The sequence below is a fragment of the Camellia sinensis genome, chromosome 3 (genome assembly GCF_055761805.1).
Source record: "Camellia sinensis isolate YWXY chromosome 3, ASM5576180v1, whole genome shotgun sequence".
NCBI lineage: Eukaryota > Viridiplantae > Streptophyta > Magnoliopsida > Ericales > Theaceae > Camellia > Camellia sinensis.
Window position 1 is genome coordinate 180,740,947 of NC_138963.1, and position 27,531 is coordinate 180,768,477.

A 27,531-nucleotide genomic window follows, 5' to 3' on the forward strand; every position below is an offset into this window, starting at 1 on the left:
AATAAAAGCTACACAAAATAAAATAAATAAGATGACAATAAAGAGAGAAGCCACATCGTATGCGTGTGGTTTGGCTGCTACCATACACACATGGCACACAAAAGCTCCAAGCGTACATTTCTCTTTTTATTGATTTTCACTCTTCAGTATTTATTCTTACAATAAAAATACCTACATGTAAAGTATATTTCAATAGGTAATAGAGAGGATTGGGTTTTATCTAATATCTAACATATCCTTACTAACCAAAATAGCTTTGAACTATCTTTGAGGCTCTAGTTTTAAATTAGTGCACAGAAAAATATGCAAAACAGAAAGGGATCAATTCTGTGCATTTTCATAGACAGCAATTTTGTGCACATAGGTAAGCCTCTACGAAATTTTTTGGGTGGATAACAATTGAGAAACAATGTGCATGGTTGGCCTAGATTGTGGATTGACATGCAAACATGCAATTACCATTTTTACACTACACATCACTACCTTCTCAATTTCAGGGGAGGGAGGTGTAAGGCGTTGGTCCAACACATTCTTTAGTTCTATGTTCTTGATAGCTGAGGTTGACAGAGAGGTGATGAAGTCTCCTGGATGCTTTCCTTTGATCACCTCCAATGCCAACACACCAAAGCTATAAACATCACACTTTTCAGTTACCTTCATTGTGTAAGCAAGCTCTACACAAAAACAAAAACAAAAACAAAAATTAATGAAAAAAAAAACACACACACACACACAAACTATCAAGCACTTGTTTTCTTACATTTTAGATTCTACATCAATTTACAAGAGCATAAAACTTTGTTTACCTGGTGCAACATATCCGTATGTGCTTGCAAGTGCACTCCAGCTAGAGGAATCTAGCTTCAAAAGCTTGGCGGTGCCGAAGTCTGAAATATGAGACTCGTACTCCTCATCAATCAAAACATTGTTGCTAGAAATGTCTCGGTGAACAATTGGCGGTGTGCAATCATGGTGCATGTATGACAAAGCGCTTGCAATACCCTTAATAATATTGACCCGTTTAGGCCAATCCAATTCTTTAGCTTCTTCTTCTCTGTTGAAAATTGCAGCCAAGCTACCCCTTTCAAGGTACTCATAAACTAGAAAAGAGTGTTGAGCATGCGAACAGAACCCAAAAAGCTTCACTATGTTTCGATACCTAATTTCTATCAATGCTCTTACCTCATTTAAGAAACTTTTCCTGTCAGCCTTCTCGGATTAATGGATAAAGTTTCTTCATAGCTACTATATTAGTCGATGGTAGCTTCGCCTTGTAGACAGCTCCATATCCTCCTTTTCCAATACAATATGTGGCATCGAAATCCTTGGTAGCTTTCACAATGTCATTGTACATTGCTCTTCCATCAAATATTGATATCGATAACAAATCTTCATTCGGGGGTTGGGTGTCACCCTCTTCAACTTGCGACTTTCTCTTTCTTGGATCGAAGATACTAAGAAGTCCAGTGAATGCACCAAGAAGTAAAAGTGCTCCGCCAAGAGGAATCACGATTATAAGAACAAGTGTCCTCTTTACTAGAGTGTGTTTGGGCAATGCAGAAGGAATTTTGCAAGGCAGCAAGCCTTTGACATTTCCACATAGACCTTTGTTCCCTTGTAGTGCTTCTATTGATGCATTCATGAAGGCGCTGCTCATGGGAATAGGACCTTGTAACGGATTGTATGATATATCAACAAATGCCAAGCCATGCATATCTTCAAAACCCATTGGAATGAGACCCGAGAGATTATTGTGGGAGAGGTTCAACATCTCCAAGCTCTTCAAATTTGTGAGTTTTGATGGTATTTCTCCTGTAAGAAAATTATTACTCAAATCCATTTCGGTAAGGTGAAATAACTTACCCATCTGAATTGGAATTTTCTGGCTAAACTTGTTGTTGCTCAAGTTCAAGTGAAACAGATTCTGATAATTCTCCAGAATGCCCGGTATTGACCCATTGAATCTATTTGTGGACAGATCAAGATATGAAAGCCCAGTTAGTGATTTTAGTTCTTCAGGTATACTACCTGAAAGTTGGTTATCAAATAAAACCAACTTCTCACTTTCCAAATTCCTTTGGAATCTCCCCAACTAAACGATTTGAAGACAGATCAAGTCGATGTAGTTGTATTGAATTTCCAAGCCCCGGTGGAATGCTACCAGTGATGTTGTTCCTCGCTAAGTTTCGGAGTCTCAAATTTGGAAACCTTCCCCAAATTTCTGATAATTCACCAGAAAAATTGTTGTAACTCAAATCTATGTAGACCAAGTTTGGAGAAGCACCCAAATCTTCGGATATATTTCCAATGAATTGGTTTTCATCAAAGCAAGCTCTAGCTAAGCTTGAACAGTTTTTCAAACTTTGGGGAATTGTACCTGTGAGCTGGTTGTGGTTCACAGTGAAGTTTACAAGTTTACCACCTTGGCAAAGCTCTGGGAGATTGCTAGAAAACTGGTTGTCATCCATTTCTAGTACAAGCAAGTTTGTCAAATTGCCAAATTCATGTGGAATGGGACGGAAAGTTGGTTGGAACGAAGGAAAAGAATTTCTAATGTAGACAAATTGCCTAATGAAGCAGGAATAGGACCACTGAGTTGATTTTCGCTCAATTCCAGATTGGTGAGGAACTTCAAATTTCCTAGTTCTTTAGGAATTGAACCAGAGAGTTGATTATTCCAAAGATGTAGGAGTGTTAGGGAGCTCAAATCACCAAAAGATGTTGGAATTGAGCCATTAAGATTGTTGATTTCAAAGCTTAGGTCCTGGAGTGATTTCAACTTTCCTATCTCTTGTGGAATGAAACCGGATAGGTGATTGTTGTACAAGTGCAACACAGTTAGGTTATTCAATTTTCCAAGAGTGGAAGGGATGGGACCAGTGAAATTGTTGGTATCCATGTAAAGCTCGACAAGATTGACAATGTTTCCCATTTCGGGAGGAATGGGACCAGAAAGATCATTCTCATAGAGATATAGACGAGCCAATTTTCTCAAATTTCCTAAAGAAGCAGGAATGGGTCCAGAAAGATTGTTGGTGTACAAAGAAAGCTCAGTAAGAGACTTTAACTGGCCTATCTCTTGAGGAATTGAGCCATTCAATTGATTTTCGACTAGGTGGAGAGTGTCAAGATTTGTTAACAGGCCGATTTGTGGTGGGATGTTTCCCGAGAACTGGTTGACGGACAAATCAAGATAGATGAGTTTAGAGAGAGAGCCAATTAGAGGTGGGATGACACCAAAGAGGTTATTCATGCTAAGATCGCTATATGCAAGATTGGGAAACGATGAAAATACAAAGTTGTCGAGCGTACCATTTAGACTTGAATTTGTGAGGTTCAACCTATTGACGTTTCCATTGTTGCAAGTAACTCCAAACCAGCTGCATGGGGTGGCACTTGTTGAGATGTTATCATGAGGTGAAAGGACCCATGAAGTTAGCAGGGAATGGTTTGTGCTTTGCAGGCTGACTTTCCATGTGATGAGAGCATTAGCTTCTTTAACAGAAACAGAAGTAACATTTATGGTTGAAGAAAAGAGTGTAACAAACAGGACTAAGGAAACAAGGCAAAGTTGTTTCTCTAACATTCTCATTGCTTTTCCCTTTGATGAACTAATGGGTAGTTCAAGGCTCTAATTTATATACACATTTTTCCACTGGTCTATTGTCATAGAAGGCTTTGAAAATGGAAGTCTTTTTGTTCAGATCTACAATAGAATTAGTAAAAAGAAGAGCATAGGTAATAATAAAAAGTGTTTTAGCATTGTGACTTCAGTACATGCATAGTTTACATATGGTTCCTGGTTCAATTCTTCTCAATAGCATTTTGAATTTTTTTGAAAGCATTTTTTGTGTAGCATGTTAAGAGTTTCCATTTGTATCAGTCATAAAATTAAAAATAGAAAAACTAGATAATAACAGTTTGAATCTCTAAACAAGCAGGTTTTGGGTTGTTTTTTAGCGCAAGAGCCCATTCTAGAGTTAGGAGGGCAGCCCTTTGTTATATGTTTCTTTTTTCTTATTCATCTTCTTTTTCTTTTCTTTTCTTTTTTTGTTTTTGTTTTTTTCATTAAGCGGTTTTGGCAAGTCTATTGGTCCTATTTACTGAAGACAAAGTGTTCCTTCTCTTCCATTCCATCACTAGCTTTGGGAAAGTGCTGCTTTAACCATTAGCATTTATTCCTAGAAAGCATCAGAATCGAGTGGAGTTACATCAGAATCGAGTGGAGTTAAGTGAACAGAATAAATGCTAATGGTTAAAGCAGCTAGTACAAGACATGAATGTTCTATTGTAGATCGGGCATTTTGTATTTTGTTATATGTGAACTTTGGTTAAAGTGTTTTTCTTCATTGTGCTAGGGATATTTGCAGATTAAAGGTTTGTACAAGCCCGGTCCAAAGTGTAGATGGATTTGCTCTAGTCTGGCTCAAGCCCGACCTTTATTAATTCCCTTATCCAAGCCTGAACACTGAGTTTATTTCAAAACTTTAACTCTAGCTCAGGTTGCTCGAATTTAACACAAAAAATAATTTGTTGTGGTGTGCATTGACTTGTCTTTAACCAATTCATTGCACTTTTTAAAAATAAAAAGGGTGAAAAATTCTCAAAAACTACAAATATAAGAAAATTTGTTTGAGTTGTGTAGGAGAAAACTTGAACAACTCTCAACATAATTCGAGTTAAGTTAAACAATCTATCAATTTGATCGAACCTGCCCAAATTGCACACTAACTCTGGCGTATGAACTTGGGCAATGGTCTTTGTTTATGGCTTATAGACTTGGGCACACTATGGCATATAAACTTGGGCAATGGTCTTAAACCATAGACTTGGGCAACGGTCTTTGTTTATCTTGTAGCTACATAGTGGAGTCTCCCGTCAAGGCAATGACTTTATATAAAACTACTAGGAAAAAGTGCTATGTGAGACAGGAAATTTTGGATTGACCAACTCAACACATTATTTTCTGCAAAAGAATCATGTCCCTCTGGAAAGAAATCCGCACCCAGAGTTTGAAATTAAGACTGACCAACAGTCACTTCCAATAGCCAATGACTTCTTTTTTTGGGGTTGAATAACAGCCAACGACTTCACTTGTCTTGTAGGCTTTGTTTGCTTTTAAAGTTAAATTAGGTGAAATTATTAGTATGGTGAGATTAAATGAATAAATTATTAGCGTAATGAAATTAAGTGAAAGAATTAAAAAATAAATAAGCTTTGTTTGCTTTTAAAGTTAAATTAGGTGAAATTATTAGTATGGTGAGATTAAATGAATAAATTATTAGCGTAATGGAATTAAGTGCAAGAATTAAAATATATATTTATTTATTTCATGTCTATCTGACTAGGTTTTGTTTGCTTTGTCATTCGGAAATGAAATTAACTATATGAAATTTATAAATATTCTTGTTGCACAGCTATCAAATTTGGACTGCTAATGCCAACCAACAAATGTAAATGACCTGTCAAATGTACCACATTGATGGTGCTTTTTAGGCTTTTTTTTTTTTTTTTTTTTTTTTTTTTTTTATCAGCAAACAATATAATTATAAAAAGAGGGGAAAAAAATTTTATGTGTTTTTTTTTTTTTGAAACAGGGAAAATTTTAATGAAATTTTGATGTGATTACTACGGCATAGCTATCTCGGAATATAATTAACAGAACAACTAGTTCAAAAAAGAAAGAAAGAAAAGAAAAAAAGCGAATGCAACCAAACTATCACCAGACAAAAGAAATGGAAGTTTAGAGACTATAACTGAAAACACATTTTTTCTCAAATTTTTTTGTTTTGAGTAAATTTTTGTTTTTTTTTCAAAATTATATCAAATTTTCTTACTTTTTAGGTATATTTTGTGTAGACAAATTTAAGAAGTTCAAAAAAGAAAAAAAAAAGAAATTTTTTATTAAAAAAATTATAAAAAGCCAAAATAGTTGCTATTATTGGCTTCTTTTTTTCTTTTTTCTTTTTTTCTTTCTTTCTTTTTTAGATATTTTATTAAAAAAAATCAGTTAGTCATTTTGAGTAAAATTTAATATTCTAATTTTTTTTTTAAATATTCACTAAAAATAAAATAAGTCAATAAGAAAGTAAGGAAACACCCAAATAAAGCCATCAAACTTTTACCACTGGTAGTTTGTCCACTTCCACTATAATTAAAGGAAAATGCTAGAGGTCCCAAATTTTTTACCAAATAAATGCCCAAATGTCTCACATGGGTGTGGGGCCCACAAAATTGCAGACCCCACATCCATGTGAGACATTTGGTCATTTGTTTGGTAGAAAATTTGGTGTCCCTAGCATTACTCATAATTAAAAAGATAATGTTGGGACATGTTTCATGATTCATTATTTGACATTTTGATCATGATTCGAGTGGAAATTTTGAAAATATATATATATATATATATATTGAAGCTCCGAAATATGATGAATTACTTGATGCAAATTCCACTAATTAGAAACAGTGACAAAGACCTGCAATTTCAACTAAAACATTCATATAAACTAGCAGAAATTTTTCAGTACAGAGATTCAAACCATGAGCTGAGTGTAAAACAACAGGATAACATAATCATCTACTCTATAATCCCAACGGCTTCCTTTGCTAATACGGAGTCACCTGGGCGATTTTGTTAATCTGTTAGTGAGGTGAAATTATTAATGTGGAAGGTGATTTTGTTAATACGGAGTCCCACTTTACTAATGTGGAAGGTGAAATTATTTTTATAGATAAAGTGAAATGATACATCCAATCCTTTATACTCTATAAAGAGAAACCAAACATTAGTGATTACTCTTGACCAAGATTGGTCGGAAGAACCCTCCAACGATCAACTCAGTACACTGATTGACCATAGCATTCAAATATAAGAAAGGAAATATTTTTGAAGTAGAAATTGATTAAGATTGAGCATGATTGGGTTTAGGAGTGTACGTGGTATGGTTCAGGTGATTTGGGAGTAAAATTACAAACTGAATGGTGAATTGGAGGATTAACAGATTGACAAATCATGGTTTGGGTAGTTTTGGATGGATTCACGAATTGAAAAACATTCTAACCAATTATCAAATATTTGCATTATATATAATACTAATTTGGATAATATTTTTTATATATACAACACAAAGTAATTTTACATAATATGTTTCATATATATATATATAATATAACTACTAATTTATAACAAATTTCACATCTTAAATTTTTCTCACACTTATTTTTACTTTGATATTTCATTAGAGATTAAAAAATATATATGTATTAACTATAGTGGAGCAAAACGGTTTAGAACATGAATTATAAATTTTAAAGTTTAATCTACTGTTAGCGAATAGAGCGGTACAAATTGATGCAGATCGGTGCAGTTTTAGTGTATTGGGTGGTATTTTACACAACCCTGATTGGTTTAGATTGGATTTATTACTCGTTCCATTGTACTTCGCTAGCTTACCCATTTATAGTTATTTTGGCTCAAATCTCATTCGTCGAATCTTGTTTTGATCGAAGGGTTTTGCCCATACCTGGCTTTGGTTGGACAACTTGCCAAGTGTGCCTCGTCCTTGATCATTAGATCTTTGGTGCATGGACAGCTTAGATGATGTTAAATGTTAGTGACCAGTTCGCCGAGCATATTGTTCGTAAGATTAAATTGATCGAACAACTCTGCCTCCTACTAAGTCCAGCCTATGTCTTAATCTTGTCTATTCTATACTCGTCACCGTTGGATGATACTTAATCCTACGCCTCTATTTTATTTTATAGATTTGCCTTTTAAATTATTATCTTTTATATTTGTCTGTCCCTTCACGCAACTTGATTGGATGCCAAGTTATTGTCAGTTGTCCTTCGTGGGTTATAAGGGATGGATTTGGACTTGCCACTTTTTGACTTGGGCTAGCGTAATTGGATTTAGGCCAGGTCTCATATTTCTTTCCCTCCACAACTACTATTATTGAGTCCTTCAAAAATAAACTTGGTAATATTTTTCTTGTAAATTGATTTTACACAGAAAAAAAAATATTTTTGTTTTTCGGCGTTTGGTTGATACTTGAAATAAAAAATATTTAATTGCCAAAATAAGAAATTTTAATTTAATAAATTATCATTTATGACTTGTTAGTAAGTTAATATATTTATTTGAAAATGCTAAATATGTTGAAAATGTAATAAGTGAAAGTCAACTTTATAAAAATTGACTTATAAATTTTTTTAAAGTAATTTATTTTTGAAAAAATAATGCAAAAATATTTTTCTTCAAAAATATTTCTTACTTCTTGTTCAACCAAACAACAAAAAATGAATAAAATATTTTTGACAAAAATATTTTACTTCAAAACAAACAGAATTTTAGTGTAAAAATTTTATTAAAAAAATTATATCATTGACATAATGAATATTTTAATAAGAGATTTAGAGCACATTAAATCTGCACTTCACACCTTAAAAACATTTTCTATAACATTTTCTTATGGACGTACCATAACTGTAGCCGTGGTAGTACTAGTTTGGTTATCGTGGTAGTAGTAGTGATGATAGTGTGATAATGGTTTGATAGTGGAGATGGCAGGATGGTAATGGCAGTACTGGTGATGGTCGAATCATAGAGGTTGTGGTGGTGGTGGTAGTGGTTATGGTGAAAAAGTTTTAGTCTGCAAAATATTTTTCACTTTTAAAAATTGAAACATTTTCTTTCTAAATGAGCTTATTTTCCATTTATCACAAAAAAACATTTGTCATACCAAATATCCAAAAAGATACAAAATATTTTTTAAAAAACTTTCTTGTAATTTTAGCCAACTTTTCAATGCCAACCCTTTGTAATCACCACAACCATCTTGGACACAAAAAGTTCAAAGAGTTCACCCCAACTTTACCCAAAATTTACTTGGATTCTTCAAATTTCACCAGATCAACTCAAGTCCCCAAATTTTATAAAAACTTCAGCCTGTCTAAATCTTGAATTTGAAAAAAAAAAAAATTAATAAAAATAAATAAATAAATAAAAATAAAATTTAAGATGGCAAAACAAAATAGAAGGAAAATGTAAATTTTCTACAAGCTTTTTCTTTTCTTTTCTTTTCTTTTTAATTTCTTTCCATAAATCACACCAAATTCAAGTTTCAAACAGTCAATAGGGTCTTGACTGTCACAACAACTATATTAAAGCCATACAGAAACTTAGTACAAGTCTTACATTACACAAATCTCATAGGTCTGCTTTAATTTTTATTTAATGGGTTTGGAAAATTACTTACATGACATAAATCAGATAAAAAAAAAAACAAAAATTTGGCTAATAAAAATAAATAACACTGCATCATAGCAAAGCAAGAGTGCAAAAGCGAACAAAAATAAAAAAAGGTAGAGATGGCATCACCCAAAGGATTGCTCGATAAGTCAAGCTAGCAAGGATTGGTCAGATTTCTGATAAAAGGGTTTCATCACACAAGCAGAATGAGATTTGTTGAATTTGATTTAAAATAAATAATAAAAAAGAAAGAAGAGAGGATAAACCTAGACAATAGATTCTCATAAAATTGACTCCTCAAACAAGTCAAAGTTTCCTATTGCGTTTCAGGTGAAGCCAGTTGGTGGTTTTGGGACCCATTGTAGTTCAGCAAGGTTTTTGACAAAAAGCCTACTGCTTGTCAAATCCAATTGCTTCAAGATCAAGAACATCACAGATATATTTTTCTGAAGGTGTAGAAAAGACTAGGATTTCACAAGCAATACAGGGATGCAGGAATGGACCCTAGAATATTTGCTCCTAGAAAAAGGCAGTTCAATGAGTGACCCTGTTGAATGGCTTGTTTCTGCTCTGCTCCTCATCTTAGCTGTGAAGAGAGATGAGATTGGTATCGGTTATCAATGCAACCTTTCATTTGAGAAGAGGCTTGGCATACTTTCCTCAAGCAGCAATCAAAGGACCGGTATTAAGAGAATAACAAAAACAGAGATGAACAGTTAATTTTGCACTACAAAATATTGATAGATGACCGGCCAAATAGACAGCTGGTTGGTAGAAGTCCACAAAGCTATTTTAGTAAATTCACTCATTAATGGTCAGAACCCTTTCCCTCCCCCTTAATAGGAGTTCCTCGCGTAAACACAAACATTTTTTGGTGATTTCTCCCCCGGAAAAATAATAACATAATTGACCACCAGTTTTCATGTCAACAGCTACTAGGATGGCTACACAGAGTTGTTAAGGTTTAACCCAGTGAAAAACTTCAACGTTTCAACCTTCACTACAAAGTGAACCATGAGCCTTGCTGAATATTTATTGGATAAGTTAATCATTATTGTAATGATATAAAATTGCCGTAGCTAAAAAGCGTCCACACAAATTGAAGTGTTATCAGATTCAACAAAATGCAATTAAAAAATAAACAGATACATAATCCAAATATGCATGAAACAGGCAGCAAAGATGACAAAATGTTGGATGACTGCAAAAAAATACCTTCAAGAGCAATGCGATGGACTAAGAAACCAAAACTTAAAATTCAGCATCAGCATGATGTACTGGAAGGCAATGAAACAGAGCACAGCTACTGGAGCACCACAGCTACCAAACCAAGCGTCACTCATCAACACGAAAAATGGTAAGACCAGGTTCAAAAGCTATCAGCAAGAAGTGCAGCAACAACCGATGTATGAAGATATCGGCTATCACTTCACATATACATTCACGACCTCATGTGCTGTCACAATATGCAACTGGTATCAGCTCAAAGCCATATTCACCGGTGCATGTACCAAAACACATTGATACATGCCACATCAATTGGTAACAGTCTAATAGCTAAGAATAAATGAGGGGAAGTCTAACCAAACATTGGTAAAAAGTATGTAACTATGTCACCATGTCCAACCTCATGCTACAATATCCAGCTCAAGCAGGTTCATATTAAAATCGGCACTATGATATATCTGGTCCAACAGTTTAACTGCATCAGCTAAACTGCCTTCCAGACCCAAGATTTAAAGTCAGCAAAAGTAAGGACGGTCAGTTCAAAAGTCAAGAGTCCAATGGGACTTCAGTAGCATGCAAGTTTTAAACCTTACCAATGATGACATCATCAGAGAAGATTTGAAAAAAAACAATGTACTTCGCAAGCAGCAAGAATGATATCAACCAACCGCAAAATAAACACAGCATCAACAGCTGCTACATCATCAGCAAGTCAGCCACATTCACTTTTCCCAGACACAATATAGAAGGCCAGTACATGGTCCATCACAAGTAAAAAAGCTCAGTTATCTGAATAGATATTAACAAAGATGCAAACAAAATTAAATATGATTTAAAAACAAGGTAAAAGAACAAAGAAATATTAAAAATGCAGCCAACCCATGACAATTGGAGTGCAACAGTACCATCAAATCTTGAGGATGCATCAAGTACAACAAAATAGTCTACTTTATATATCAGCCCTGAGCAATCAATTCTAGCATTCAATGATTTGATAACAACATTGAAAATCTCAAGATGTCCTCCCCCGAAGCAGTTTCAACTACACACAGTACGACGAGTAGAATACGAGCTGAAGATTCATCACATACTATATCACTCCCTATTCCTACAAAACAGAAATCCCAAAATCCAGTTAAGCCACTAAAGTCTGGATGCAATCAACCTTACATTTGAGGAATATTACTTACATCAGTATTGGAATGTCGAGAAGGGCTTTGAGAATCAGCAGGTCTACCACACAGAGAAACACTTTTTAGAGTAGGTGAGCATTCTTTGTGATTGCGTCCATCAGGACTCCCACCCCTAGATGGAGGTGTCCTGCGAGGAGAGGGGCTCCTCCGAGGATTAGGGGTACGACGAGCAGGGTAGACACTTCAAAATATCCATATGGCATCAGATAAAATGTCCAAAAGCACAATTCAAAGAAGAGCAATATGGAGAGAGAGAGGGAGAGAAAGAACACTAAATACCTTTCATAAGAACGGCTCCGACTACGCCTCTCATCATCATATCTGCAATTAAGCAAAAAATAACAAACAAACATGCAACTAAACAGTCAATAGAATAACATAGAAATATACTCTGAATCTTTTATCAGGGATGTCAAAGAAGAGAGTGGAGAGAAAAGATAGAAAGCAAACAAGATTGAAAATTTAAGACAAAAAATAATAACTCACAAGCAAGGTTTTAAAAAGCGGCCGCAACCGTTACGTAACGGTTGTGGTGGTTACCGCCACCCGTTACGGCCGCTTTTGCAGTGTGATTGAGATTCACAGGTGTGTCAGCCGTAACGGCTGCCGTAACGATTGTAATGGTGCCGTAACGGCCTGTTACGCACCGTTACGTAATGTTTCTGAACTGCTTCTTTCAAAAAAACACACACAAAAAAAAAGCTGAAAATGAGGAAAGAGATAGAACGAAGAGGGGAGATAAAAAGAGAAAATGGAGGAGCAACAGATAGAGAGAGAAAAGAGGGAAGATGAAGAACATGTTACTAATTTGTTGAATCTATAAGACCTATGCTATTCTATTCAACTGCTATCACTCAACTATTTTGTTTGTGTGTGTCTATCTATATATTGTTCGAAAGTAATAATAATAATAATAATAATAATAATAATAATAATAATAATAATAATAATAATAATAATAATAATAATAAGTGTGGTCATTATCTATTTGGCTTGGTTAAAATATGTATGTATATATATATATATTTAAGTTCTTATTTATTCTAATACTTTTGTCATTGTTTATCTTATATATAATAGTTAGTGATTGATTTTTTGTATAATATAAAGTCATTAATTATTAAAATAAAATGTAAAAAACTCAGTTTATAATGATTTAAAAATATGAAATATATTTGATCATACTTAAAAATTTACAAAAATTGATCAATATTTATTTTAAACCCAATAAATATGATCATGGAAAAAAAAATGTGTATCGGTAATTTTTTTCAAATTCTGGGAAAAATAAAAAATTCACGGCTCCGATTACCGCAACCATTACGTTACGGCCTTTACACCCCGCAACCACAACTGCGCCACCGCCACCGTTACGGTGACCACAACCGCTTTTCAGAACCTTGCTCGCAAGTAAAAAAAGTCCCCTGTCAAGAAATGTTCTAACTTCTTAATTATAATAATTCATGATTTATTAAGATGTAGAAGACACCACATAAAAGGATTCTCTAAGACTTGAACTGTAACAACCCTCACTTCAACTTAGTCATACTTGCATACAGTTATGTATGATATTGTTTTGTTATGTGCATTGGCAAATCTTGTCTTGTTTTGCTCGAATGTTGCTTGCATGCTTTGTTCTTGCCTGGTATGTTGCCAAAGTCATCTTAAGCCTAGACACCTTGGAACCTTTCTACACGTAGAACTATCTTGGAACCACTTCTGTTGACCTCCATCTCCACCCTGGCATATTGGCCGAGATGTCACCATCTAGGCCGAGGTGCGGGTCACCTAGGCCGAGAAGTGCATCATCTAGGCCGAGATATTATTATCTAGGCGTTCTAGATCCTTGATCTTTGCACTTAGTGATTTTGTTCCTGGAATGGTATGACCTAGGCCGAGGTGTGGCACATCTAGGCCAAGGTGTGGCACAGCTTAGTCAAGTGTTGTCCTTCCAAGCCGATGTCCTTGCCCCTTGCTTGCCGAAGTCTTGTTGTTAGCCGATGTCGTTACTCGTCGGAGTGCTCTTGCCGCCTAGCTTGTTGAGTACACTTTGTCATGGTCTTGTCTTATCAGTCAGTCACCTTTTTGAGAAAAGCCAATCAGTCGATGCCACGTGTCCCAGCAGAGGGTTAAGTCAATGACTGTCGAGAAAAACATATCATTTTGTATCAAATCTTGTCTTTTAGAGAGAGAGGCTCTAGGAAGGAGGAGGATAAGTCTTGAGTGAGAAAGTAGGCTTCCAAGCTTGATCGTTGGTGTTTGAACCGTTAGATCCTAGTTTTGAGGTTAGAATCTTAATCTACTCTTGTTGTTCTTATTGATCATCTAGCTGCGTTGCACGATCAAACCTATTCTGCACGTCATGCATTGATTTAAATATTGGTTTTGGAAAGAGAAAATGGTTTTCATGTGTTCTTGAAGAAAAGCCTCGTTTGATCCGAAAGTTTGCTTTAAGGTTCATGTTTTGTGTTTGTTTTCATAAGATCTTCGAGTCTGGGTACCCAAGTCCATGATTTTGGATTATTAGTATAAAATCTCAGATTTTGTAATAGCAAGTTTTAATCTTTGGATTCATCTTCCTCATGTTCATGTTCTTCATATTCGTCATGTTCTTCAAGAGGGGGAAACCCAGATTTTCCCGACTTCATTTCCTTGAATGTGGCCATCGAGGCCACACCTCGACAAGGAGGTGTGGGACCTCGGCCTAGACCTGGTAGTTGCCCAGCATGTTTTCCAGAGATAAGAAACTGTGTTTTGATTTGATTTGACTTAGTTTTTGAAGAATGTCGAGGTCATTTGCATGCATGCAAGACTTGTTTTGAGAAGTGCATTCAATAGACTTTGCCATGTGTTTGTCGGACTTGGACTTGCCTTGACCCCGACGTTTGAAGAACTATGTGAGTGGTATTTCTAATAAAGCTATGTTATCAATGTTTTGATGAGCTTTGCTTTGCTTTATTTTGAAAAGTATTTAAGCATGAATGATTGTCCCTATCTTGTATATCAAGCATTATCTCGTTTTGATGACCTTCTCGGAAAGTCCTTAGTGCCAGGGGACTATAATGCAACTGCACATCTTGCTTTGAAAGTCCCTTGTGCTGGAGGACTCTAAACTTTTGCAGTACTCTCGTGTTAAAGGGCTACGGGCCTTTGTAACATAGGTCCTTTGTGCTAGAGGACTCTAAACTTTTGTAGCACCCTTGCTTGAGATATCTCCCTTGCTTTGTCTTGTTTTGCCACTGACGGTTTACTGCGTGGGTTTTGTTTATCGGAATGTCATCATTTGTGATATGTTGGAGCTAGTGAGCATCCCTTGAAGCTTTGAAGATTTGTTAGATGGACGAGGTCTATCCCTTGTCATATAAAGTTTTGACATGTATTGTTTTGAAAAGACTTCGGCTATTATTCATGCAAACCCTTTATTATTTATATCATTCACTGAGTATCCAAGCTCACCCTCTCTATATATATGTAGGTGATGAGCAAAAAGGCGGTGACGCCTAGATATGATTCGCGAGCTTGTTTTGGATTTTTGTTATGTCGACTTGACTTGTATTTACGTCGGCAGTCTTGAAAATTATGCTTCTCGACTTGTAATACTTATATTTTTGCACACGTCGGCTTGAGAAGCCTCTTGATCAAGATGTAATAAGTACTTTGCTTTTTTTGTACTAAGTTGTAACCCATGTGTAGATGTTTGCCATTTCATTTGATTTAGGCACAGCTCTTATGGACTAATCTGATTTGTATGTATTGCTTCCAAACTTGTGAACCCCATATATTTATACTCTGTTGTGTGTGAATCTTGAAAGTTGGCCTTTGGTAATCTCGGATTACTGGCCATCACGGCACCAAACTACTAGGGGCGATTTGGGGTCGTGACAGAATGGTATCAGAGCACAAGTTCCTTAGTATACGTTATTCACACACTTTGAGTCCTAAAGAGCATAGGATTTTCCCTTAGAAGGATGTTAGGATTGCATCATATTGTTTGCTATGTGAACAAGGTGTGCATCGTCTCGGCATGTTTAATTGTTACTTGCCTACGTGTTTATTTGTTCGTTTCGTTTTAAAGTCACATTTTGCATACTCATAGCATCATGAGGAGAGGTAGACCTCCAGTTGGCCGAGATCAGTCCGAGGACAGATTAGACAGACTGGAAAGGTTAGTTGAAGGTTTGGCCCACGAGCTAAGGCAGACAAGACAGTAATACGCTAGTGCTACATCGACTCAGGCCGAGCAGACGAACGGCCGAAATGCAGTTCTTCCTCCACCTCCTCCAGTACCACAAGTGCTTCCACAGCCAACTTTATATGGGGACGGCATGATAGCTTTGATCAGAGAGTTCAAGAAAATGAAGCCACCGAGATTCCAAGGGGGTATAGAGCCGATGAAAGCCGAAGCGTGGGTTTTGGAAATGGAAAAGCTGTTCGAGATCTTTCCCAGCACCGACACCCAGAAAGTGACATTAGTAACCTTTACACTAGATGATGACGCTCACAGATGGTGGATGATGGTTCGAAAAGGCAATCCAGACTTGACCTGGACCCGATTTTTGGAGTTGTTTTACACCAAGCATTTTCCCCTAAGTGTTCGAGATCGCAAGACTACCGAATTCCAGACTTTGACGCAGGGCAGTAGAATAGTGGCTGAATACGGCCGTGCCTTTACCGAGTTAGCGAGGTATGCACCCCACATGGTCAATGATGACTATATGAAGGCTAGGAAGTTTGAAAGTGGGCTTCGGGGACCGATACAAGACCGAGTTAACATGCTCAATATGCCGACTTACGCCGGAGTACTGGACAAAGCCATTCTGGCCGAAGCTAACTTGATATCAGAGTTCAGGAGAGAGCCAAAGGAAGAGGCAGAATTATGACAATCGCCAAGCACAATTTGGTACCAGGAAGAAAGCAAATGCTGGCAGTTCAAGCAACCCAAGGCAGGAAAGTGGAACTAAGCTGACATGTTCAAGTTGTGGGAAGCCACATTTCAGGGTTTGTCGTCGGGCGTCTGGAGCTTGTTATGAATGTGGAGAAATAGGTCATTTTATGAGGGACTGTCCTAAAACAAGAGCTGATGATGGTAAGAAAGATGAGAATACCTCGGGTTCCGTACAGAAAGGTAACGTTGGGAAAGGACCGATGAAGCAAGGCAGAGTTTTTGCACTGGTACCAGGAGACACTCAGAATGCCGAGACAGTGGTGTCAGGTATACTCCCAATTTGCTCTCAAAATGCATATGTATTGATTGATTCGGGTTCTACGCATTCATTCATTTCTGCTAAGTTTGCCGAGAAGATTAATAGGAAACTAGAACCCCTTGATTATGTGTTATTTGTATCTACTCCATCTGGGAGATCTATGAATGTTGCATCCATCTATCGAGCATGTGTTGTTGTGATTGGGAATGTTGAATTGTTAGCTGATTTAATGCCATTGGACATAACTCATTTTGATGTTATATTGGGGATGGATTGGTTAGTGACAAATCACGCATCCATAAATTGTGTTTCTAAAAGTGTCACGTTAAAACCCCCAAACCTAGCCGAGGTCACGTTTCAGGGTAAAGGAGTGGTATCCCCACCTTACTTAATTTCATCCATGAAAGCCTATAGGTTGATCCAAAAAGGGTGTCAAGGTTATTTGTGTAGTGTACTAAGTAATTTAAATGGAAGTGTTGAGTTAGCCGACGTGTAACGCCCTCAAAATAAACCCATTATATATATAATTGACATGCATTATTTAATGAAAAACATTTTATTAATTCATTCATCAGAGTATTACTAAGTAAAAGCATTACATGTAACATCGAATAAAATGCCCTACAGGCTTACATCTTTCCAAGCCAACACTTGGATACAAAATATGAGTTCTAACTCAATACTAGAAAAGCCCTAGGCTTGAATGTTTACATGTATTAATAAATAAAGACAATTAACTAAAGTTAGTCTTCTTCAAAATCCAGAAGCCAAACCCTCCCAAGCTAAGTCCTTGGAGGTAGCTTATCACCTGAACCTGAAAATGATGTTCCCATAAAGGGTGAGCCACAGCCCAGCAGAAATATACTAAACCAAATATAAGTATTGAATAAAGCAATAGCATTCAATAATTGGTTAACCAATATAATTAGTTATATCTCTATACAGTTTCATGATATTAATAAATAAGATACGTATTACTTTCCAACATTATCAATATGGCTCAGAACCTGGCCAGACTTACAACAGTGAACTATATATATCAAATTCACATTCTTCCAATGTCAACAAACAAATGAGACTCAGGCTCAAATCAAAACACTTCATACTTCCAAATTGATACACATTTTAGTTCTGTATCAATAAAACACTTCTATATAAATAAGCACACATAAAAGTGATGCTAATGGAGTCCATCCCCTATCTCCTTCCAAACAAAATCCGGTTTAGAGGTCCATCCCCTATCTTCCCCTAAACCGTGGAGTACATCCCCTATCTCCTCCCACACAAAACAATGTATGTAAACACATAACATATACAACACACAATCAATACACATAATGGCTGTGTTAATTTAGCAGTCAAAAGTGATAACTTAATCAATGATTAGTTTCAGTTCTCCCTAATCCACATGCAGTATCTACAACAATCATGACTATCCTCCACCGATAGCCCAAAACAATTATTTCTAAACAGGAAATAAATGAATCAACTAATATAATTCCAACATTTTCATAGGTGAGTGATTTAAATTATCCAACTACACCATTTAATCAATGAATTCCTCAATTTCATGAATTTAACCCAATTCCCCAATTTCCTTAAATTAATTATACAAATTAATTTATTAATACAACTAGGGTTTTTTCCCACAATTATCAAGCAACCTCCAACATATCAAAATACCAAAACTTAGAACAAAACTTATAAAATGGAGTAGGAAATCCCTACCTCGAAGACAACAACCCAAATGGAGAAGACAGAGATGATATCCAAATACCAAAGTGCTCCAATTCGCCAACTATTCAGATTAAATGGAAGCCCTCGACCCACTCTAACTTTTTAATGAAGGATCTAGGGTAGAAACACACCCTAAGTAGATCAATCCTAAGAGAGAAGGTGTGTAGAGGGAGAGAGAACTCGTAACTAGGGTTTTGGAATATGAAAGTGCAAGAAAAACAGATCTGAAACACGCTGCTGCCTATTTAAACCTGACAGGCTCGCTCAAGCGAAGACCTGGTCGCTCGAGCGACCAGACACAGAAAAACTACGCTCGAGCCAAGGAAGCCTTGCTCGAGCCAACAACCCAAAAGCTCGCTCGAGCGAAAGAAATCTAGCTCGAGCGAAGGACTCAAACCCTCAGGTCTGTAACCAGACACACGCTCGAGCGAAGGAACTCTCGCTCGAGCGAAAAATGAACTAACTCGCTCGAGCGAAGAAAAACTCGCTCGAGCCAAGAATGCAAAGCTACTGGTCCAAGCCAGACGCAAACTCTCGCTCGAGCAACCAAACCCCGGCTCGAGCGAAGAACTAAAACAACATCTCGCTCGAGCGACAAACTCCTCGCTCGAGCGAAGATCCAAAATTCTGGACAGCAACACTTGGTTTCTAAACCCTACCAACCTGAAACAAACCTGCCCAAACACATCCTATAATCCCAAATGAGAAAATAAGGGACAACAACAACAACAATTATACAATTGACAGAATCTACGGAACCTAAGTCCGGATACAATAATCAAATGGGAAAAGACCGGGGTCGCTATAACCTCCCCCCTTAAAAGAATTTCGTCCCCGAAATTAAGCTTAAGTTTTTGAAAACAGATTTTTCTCAATTCCCAATGATATTATATAACCATAATAAACAACTTGACCCAATACTGGTCACCTCATCTCTTTATCAAGAGGCATCTCACAATATATATAAAACAACAAACATTTCAGCCTGTATCATTATTATGCATTAATCCTTCCAATGTTAGCAATTCCCATATCATATTCAATCGCATGATATATGCCACACAATCAACAATGTACTCAACAGATGCAATGTTACACTACACTTCTATAATGAAGCAAGTTTCAAGATACACCCATTTACCAATACAAACTCAATGTTTTACAACTTAAGACATATATAAAGATCTTAAGTTTTACAATATAACAGAATCTAGTTATAAGATTACAAATCAACAAATATGTCCGGATATTTCTGGCGGACTTCCAATTCACGTTCCCAAGTGGCTTCCTCCACTCCGTGATGTTTCTACAAAACTTTCACCAAAGGGATGGTTTTACCTCGCAAAACTTGATCCCGCCTATCCAAGACTCGAATCGGTCTCTCCTCAAATGAGACATCCTCGTCAACCACTAAATCAGTCCAATCCAACACATGTGATGGATCCGACTCATACTTCCGAAGCATACTCACATGAAACACGTCATGTACTCCGGACAACTGCGGCGGCAAAGCTAAACGATAAGCAGCCTCGTCAATCCTTTCAAGGATCTCAAACGGACCAATGAACCGAGGGGACAACTTCCCGCTCTTCCCAAACCTCATCAAACCCCGTCTAGGTGATATCTTCAGAAAGACATGATCACCCACCTCAAACACCAAAGGTCTCCTCCTACGGTCGGCATAAGATTTCTGACGACTCTGTGCTGTAACAAGCCTCTTACGGATAAGCTCAACTTTCTCCGTCGTTTCCCTCACCAATTCCGGACCCAACAGAGGTGCATCACCCACCTCGGCCCAACAAACAGGAGATCTACATGGTCGGCCATACAAGGCCTCAAATGGTGCCATACCGATACTGGACTGGAAACTGTTATTGTAGGCAAACTCCACCAACGGCAAGTGCCTCTCCCACGACCCACTAAAGTCTAGAACACAACCCCGAAGCATATCCTCAAGGATCTGAATAGTACGCTCGGACTGCCCGTCAGTCTGAGGATGATAAGCCGTGCTAAAAGTCAACTTAGCGCCTAAGGCACTCTGCAAACTCTGCCACAACCTGGCAGTAAAACGAGGATCTCTATCTGAAACGATCGTCACTGGAACCCCGTGTAACCTCACTATGTCCCGAATATATAAATCAGCCAGATGATCGACTGAATCTCTAACACGCATAGGAATAAAGTGCGCCGACTTAGTCAACCGGTCTACAACCACCCAAATCGCATCACTACCCCGCTGAGTCTTCGGAAGACCCACAACGAAGTCCATAGTGACGTGTTCCCACTTCCATTCGGCAATAGGCAATGGTTGCAACAAACCCGCTGGCCTCTGATGTTCGGCCTTCACTTGCTGACAAGTAAGGCACTTAGATACAAAAGCTGCCACATCTCTCTTCATACCCCGCCACCAAAACTGGCGACCCAAATCCCGATACATCTTAGTGCCTCCCGGATGCACCGCAAGGCGTGAATGATGAAACTCTCGGAGTACCTCCTCTCGACAAGACTCTGGCACAATCATTTGAGACTTACCTTATGGACATTGAGGGATTGGAAATTGTACGCTAAGTTTAATAAGTGTGAGTTTTGGCTTTCCACTATTTCATTTTTGGGTCATGTGATTGATGAAGATGGTATTTCGGTCGATCCTAGTAAAATTGAAGCCGTTGTGAATTGGCCGAGGCCGACCAATGTGTCCGAGGTTCGTAGTTTTCTGGGATTGGCAGGTTGTTACAGAAAGTTCGTGAAGGATTTCTCAAGGATTGCAATTCTGTTGACACAACTGACTAAGAAAGGAACGGCTTACGAATGGACTAAGGATAGGGAAGCAGCCTTCCAAGAGTTGAAGACGAGGTTAGTCGCAGCACCAGTTCTTGTACTACCATCAGGTAATGAAGAGTTTCATGTTTATAGTGATGCTTCGCATAAGGGTCTGGGTTGTGTATTAATGCAAGGGGGTAAGGTCATAGCGTATGCCTCTCGTCAATTGAAGCCACATGAAAAGAACTATCCCACCCATGATTTAGAACTAGCAGTCGTGGTATTTGCTTTGAAGATTTGGCGCCACTACTTGTATGGAGCTTCTTGTCAGGTTTTTACAGATCATAGGAGTTTAAAGTACTTGTTCACTCAGAAAGAATTGAATATCAGGCAGAGGAGATGGCTTGAGTTGTTGAAAGATTACGATATGCAGATTCAATATCATCCAGGTAAAGCTAACATCGTAGCTGACGCTTTGAGCAGAAAGATGGTTAGAAATTGGGCATGCCTAACCACGATCTTAGTGGAGCCGACTATTGTTGAGGAAGTAAAGACAAGATAGATGGAGGACGAATTCTTCAAGAAGGTAGTCGATGAGAATATCACAAAGCCGAGATCAGGGTACACCATAGAAAATCAAGTGCTCAAGTTTGAAGGGAGATTGTGTGTGGCCGACATCCCAGAGTTGAAAAGAAAAATTTTGCAGGAAGCTCATGGTTCCAAGTTTACTGTTCACCCAGGGAACACCAAGATGTATCAGGATGTGAAACAGACATTTTGGTGGCCGAATATGAAAGGAGAAATAGCCGAGTTCGTGTCGCAATGTCTATATTGTCAACAAGTGAAAGCAGAACATCAAAGGCCAGTAGGACTTCTTCAACCTTTACCGATTCCTGAGTGGAAATGGGAGCACATCTCCATGGACTTTGTGGTTGGTTTGCTGAAGACACAAAAGGGAATGGATTCGATTTGGGTTATCGTGGATAGACTAACTAAATCAGCACACTTCTTGCCTGTTAAGACCACCTTCAATGCCGATAAACTTGCTTTGTTGTATGTGAATGAGATTGTTAGACTTCATGGAGTGCCGATGTCAATTGTGTTGGACCGAGATCCGAAGTTGGTTTCCAGGTTTTGGCAGAGCCTACAAAGAGCTTTCGAGGCCGAGTTGAGGTTTAGCACAGCTTTTCATCCCCAGACTGATGGGGAAACAGAGAAAACGATTCAGACACCTGAAGATATGCTTAGACTATGTGTATTGGACCTCCAAGGAAGTTGGGGAGTACATTTGCCATTGGTGGAATTTACCTACAACAACAATTATCAAGCTAGCATTAGCATGGCGCCGTATGAAGCGTTGTGTGGAAGGAAGTGCAGGTCGCCGATATGTTGGACCGAGGTAGGAGACAAAGCTCTGCTTGGTCCCGAGTTAATTCAAGTAACAACCGAGAAGATTAAGCTCGTTCAGCAAAGAATCAAAACCGCACAGAGTCGACAGAAGAGTTATGCCGACCAGAGAAGAAGAGAGTTGGAATTTGAAGTCAGGGACCATGTGTTCCTAAAGATTTCGCCGATGAAAGGAGTTACAAGATTTGGAAAGAAGGATAAGTTAGCACCCCGTTACATCGGGCCTTTTGAAGTCCTTGAGAAGGTTAACCTCGCTGCCTACAGACTTGCTTTGCCGCCAGAATTGAGCCAAGTCCATGATGTGTTTCATATTTCGATGTTGTGGAAGTATATTCGAGATCCACTACATGTGATCGACTATTTCAGAATTGTAATTAATGAGGATTTAGGCTACGAAGAGAAGCCGATACGGATTATCGATAGGCAGGTGAAACAGTTGAGAAGTAAGTCGATACCAATGGTGAAAGTTGAATGGAATGAGCATTACGGTGAGGATGCTACATGGGAAATGGAAGAGGAAATGAAAGTCTGACACCCAGAATTGTTTTTGGAACAAGGTAACTCAAGTTTGGGGACCAAACTTCTTTAAGGGGGGTAGGATGTAACAACCCTCACTTCAACTTAGTCATACTTGCATACAGTTATGTATGATATTGTTTTGTTATGTGCATTTGCAAATCTTGTCTTGTTTTGCTCGAATGTTGCTTGCATGCTTTGTTCTTGCCTGGTGTGTTGCCGAGGTCATCTTAAGCCTAGACACCTTGGAACCTTTCCACACTTAGAACTATCTTGGAACCACTTCTGTTGACCTCCATCTCCACCCTGGCATATTGGCCGAGGTGCGCGTCACCTAGGCCGAGGTGCGCGTCACCTAGGCCGAGAAGTGCATCATCTAGGCCGAGATATTATTATCTAGGCGTTCTAGATCCTTGATCTTTGCACTTAGTGATTTTGTTCCTGGAATGGTATGACCTAGGCCGAGGTGTGGCACATCTAGGCCAAGGTGTGGCACAGCTTAGTCAAGTGTTGTCCTTCCAAGCCGATGTCCTTGCCCCTTGCTTGCCGAAGTCTTGTTGTTAGCCGATGTCGTTACTCGTCGGAGTGCTCTTGCCGCCTAGCTTGTTGAGTACACTTTGTCATGGTCTTGTCTTATCAGTCAGTCACCTTTTTGAGAAAAGCCAATCAGTCGATGCCACGTGTCCCAGCAGAGGGTTAAGTCAATGACTGTCGAGAAAAACATATCATTTTGTATCAAATCTTGTCTTTTAGAGAGAGAGGCTCTAGGAAGGAGGAGGATAAGTTTTGAGTGAGAAAGTAGGCTTCCAAGCTTGATCGTTGGTGTTTGAACCGTTAGATCCTAGTTTTGAGGTTAGAATCTTAATCTACTCTTATTGTTCTTATTGATCATCTAGCTGCATTGCACGATCAAACCTGTTCTGCACGTCATGCATTGATTTAAAGATTGGTTTTGGAAAGAGAAAATGGTTTTCATGTGTTCTTGAAGAAAAGGCTCGTTTGATCCGAAAGTTTGCATTAAGGTTCATGTTTTGTGTTTGTTTTCATAAGATCTTCGAGTCTGGATACCCAGGTCCATGATTTCGGATTCTTAGCATGAAATCTCAGATTTTGTAATAGCAAGTTTTAATCTTTGCATTCATCTTCCTCATGTTCATGTTCTTCATATTCGTCATGTTCTTCAAGAGGGGGAAACCCAGATTTTCCTGACTTCATTTCCTTAAATGTGGCCATCGAGGCCACACCTCGGCAAGGAGGTGTGGGACCTCGGCCTAGACCTGGTAGTTGCCCAGCATGTTTTCCAGAGATAAGAAACTGTGTTTTGATTTGATTTGACTTAGTTTTTGAAGAATGCCGAGGTCATTTGCATGCATGCAAGACTTGTTTTGAGAAGTGCATTCAATTGACTTTGCCATGTGTTTGTCAGACTTGGACTTGCCTTGACCCCGACGTTTGAAGAACTATGTGAGTGGTATTTCTAATAAAGTTATGTTATCAATGTTTTGATGAGCTTTGCTTTGCTTTGTTTTGAAAAGTATTTGTTAAGCATGAATGATTGTCCCTATCTTGTATATCAAGCATTATCTCGTTTTGATGACCTTCTCAGAAAGTCCTTAGTGCCAGGGGACTATAATGCAACTGCACATCTTGCTTTGAAAGTCCTTAGTGCCAGGGGACTATAATGCAACTGCACATCTTGTTTTGAAAGTCCCTTGTGCTGGAGGACTCTAAACTTTCGCAGTACTCTCGTGTTAAAGGGCTACATGCCTTTGTAACATAGGTCCTTTGTGCTAGAGGACTTTAAACTTTTGTAGCACCCTTGCTTGAGATATCTCCCTTGCTTTGTCTTGTTTTTCCACTGACGGTTTACCGCATGGGTTTTGTTTGCCGGAATGTCATCATTTGTGATATGTTGATGCTAGTGAGCATCCCTTGAAGCTTTGAAGATTTGTTAGATGGACAAGGTCTATCCCTTGTTATATAAAGTTTTGACATGTATTGTTTTGAAAAGACTTCGGCTATTATTCATGCAAACCCTTTATTATTTATATCATTCACTGAGTATCCAAGCTCACCCTCTCTATATATATATGTAGGTGATGAGCAAGAAGGCGGTGACGCCTAGATGTGATTCGTGAGCTTGTTTTGGATTTTTGTTATGTCGGCTTGACTTGTATTTACGTCGGCAGTCTTGAAAATTATGCTTCTCGACTTGTAATACTTATATTTTTGCACACGTCGGCTTGAGAAGCCTCTTGATCAAGATGTAATAAGTACTTTGCTTTATTTGTACTAAGTTGTAACCCATGTGTAGATGTTTGCCATTTCATTTGATTTACGCACAGCTCTTATGGACTAATCTGATTTGTATGTATTGCTTCCGTACTTGTGAGCCCCATATATTTATACTCTGTTGTGTGTGAATCTTGAAAGTTGGCCTTCGGTAATCTCGGATTACTGGCCATCACGGCACCAAACTACTAGGGGCGGTTTGGGGTCGTGACATGAACCCACAATCTCAAGGTTAATAGGCCGAGATTTTAACCACTAAACCAATGGTTACCCCTAAAAACAACACCCGATTAGTACCATTATGGGAGTTTGAGCATAAATATATATATATATATATATATATATATATATATTATATAAATAAAAAGTTTCAGATTGAGAGCAGGAGTGGGAGCAAGGGTAGAAGCAGGAACCAGGAGTTTCCTGCTATTAAGGATTTTAGTAGACAACTGTTGATGTGCTGTCTAATCCATGTCCAAGGTTGTTTGCCATGTGGAATGAAATTTATTTTTCCTCAATAGTGTGGATGTAAATTAAGCCGTATTTTAACTGCTAACATCAGTTATATATAAGATGTATCGTCATACACTTCCATCCCAGTTTAGGACTTCTCACAACCTGTTGGGATATCTGTCCCAACCCAACTCTTCTGTAACCTTCCACCGCTCCACCCTATGACAACTTCAAGACAAGTTTGGAGAGGGGCAGCTCTATATTGGAAGAGGTTGGAAGAGCACGACTCCATGCAAAACATGATCAGTTTCCTAGCTGTCAAATAATATAGATGTAAAATAGTATGCAAAACACAATCAGTTGCCATACCTACACCCTCAATAATGTGGATGTAAAATAGTGGAGGTGGTGGTGGTGGTAAATTACCATAAATAAGCGGACACATGGGTGTCATAGTTGCTCAAAAGACAAATATTCTAACAAAATAAAATCACTGATACTAAATTAGATATAGCCACATGAATGAGAATAATCAATTTCCACATCTCCCAAATGTTCGCCAACTTCTTTGACCCAAACGCCATATAAAATTCTACATGGGACTATTTTTGAAGAGGACCACTTCATTTCCTATATCCTTCTCAAAAAATAAAAAAGAAAAGGAAAGAAAAGAAACAGTATGCATACCTTGGTCGAGGACTCCGACTTCTTAAGCTGCCTTTTGACCTTGATGTTGATTCTACTATCCTCCCTTTCTGACTGAAAACCCAAACCATGTAACTCGGTCAAGCAGTTTCCACAGAGAAAAAATATGTACTCCAATAAAACTACCATTTCAATAAAATCTAAGTCGAACAAATAAAGTACAATAGAAGAAACTTCGCCATATTTCGTAACATATAGAGCTAGAATAAATAGTGTGCAAGTAGCAAGGTCCTCTGTGGACTTGTTAATGAAGCCAACATATACAATTGAAATTTATCACTACCAAGACCAAATTGAAACACACGTTTATTCTAAATTCGAAACGCTTAAACCTTGAAGTAACAAAGGTATAGCATTTGCATATCAACTCAGCCCGTGATGACTCATAAATCAATAAGCAACAAATTGACAGTCAATTACCCATTCCACTACATACATAAAATGAAACATAACACTAATCATAATAGATGACTCACATTTTCTCAACATTCGGCCCATACTTAGCGAACTGAACCATTATCTCTCTGCCATGAACAACTCGCCCTGATAAAGTAAAGCAAATATAAAAACAAGGGTAAATTACACTGACCTCCCTGAGTTTTTCCTTAATTACAAGTACCTCCCGTATGATTTTAAAAATAACACAGACCTCACTTACTTTTGAAACTAATATACAAAGACCTCCTTCTAGTACCCATCCGTCCAAATTTAAATAGATTATGCTGATATCATCCATACAAAAATGTTTTAGAGTTCTAACAACTCTAATAGAGTGTGAATCCATTGT

At 37.9% G+C, this 27,531-nt stretch overlaps 2 protein-coding genes and 1 pseudogene across 3 annotated transcripts; all 3 read right to left on the bottom strand.

The window, feature by feature from the left end:
• Positions 1–239: 239 nt before the first annotated feature.
• On the bottom strand, positions 240–2,092 carry LOC114273195 (MDIS1-interacting receptor like kinase 2-like; annotated as a pseudogene). The gene is made up of 2 exons (XR_014364837.1): positions 807–2,092; positions 240–674 (listed from the first exon to the last, which is right to left on the bottom strand). The product of XR_014364837.1 is annotated as an MDIS1-interacting receptor like kinase 2-like (transcript).
• Positions 2,093–2,367: 275 nt separating this feature from the next.
• LOC114273196 (uncharacterized) lies at positions 2,368–3,592 on the bottom strand. The gene has a single exon (XM_028214972.2). It carries the CDS (start codon positions 3,590–3,592, stop codon positions 2,489–2,491), a length of 1,104 nt encoding a protein of 367 aa, XP_028070773.2. The 3' UTR covers positions 2,368–2,488.
• A 6,687-nt stretch (positions 3,593–10,279) lies between these two features.
• Positions 10,280–27,290, bottom strand: LOC114273199 (uncharacterized). The gene is made up of 4 exons (XM_028214974.2): positions 26,727–27,290; positions 11,950–11,991; positions 11,668–11,851; positions 10,280–11,585 (listed from the first exon to the last, which is right to left on the bottom strand). Exons 1-4 carry the CDS (start codon positions 26,813–26,815, stop codon positions 11,580–11,582), a joined length of 321 nt encoding a protein of 106 aa, XP_028070775.1. The 5' UTR covers positions 26,816–27,290; the 3' UTR covers positions 10,280–11,579.
• Positions 27,291–27,531: the final 241 nt, after the last annotated feature.

Coding starts and splice junctions, on each gene's coding strand:
- LOC114273196 (XM_028214972.2), bottom strand. CDS start 3,592: ATGAGAATGTTAGAGAAACAACTTTGCCTTGTTTCCTTAGTCCTGTTT.
- LOC114273199 (XM_028214974.2), bottom strand. CDS start 26,815: ATGGTTTGGGTTTTCAGTCAGAAAGGGAGGATAGTAGAATCAACATCA. Junction 11,992..26,726: donor AGTCGGAGTCCTCGACCAAG/GTATGCATACTG, acceptor GCTTAATTGCAG/ATATGATGATGAGAGGCGTA. Junction 11,852..11,949: donor CGGAGCCGTTCTTATGAAAG/GTATTTAGTGTT, acceptor GATATTTTGAAG/TGTCTACCCTGCTCGTCGTA.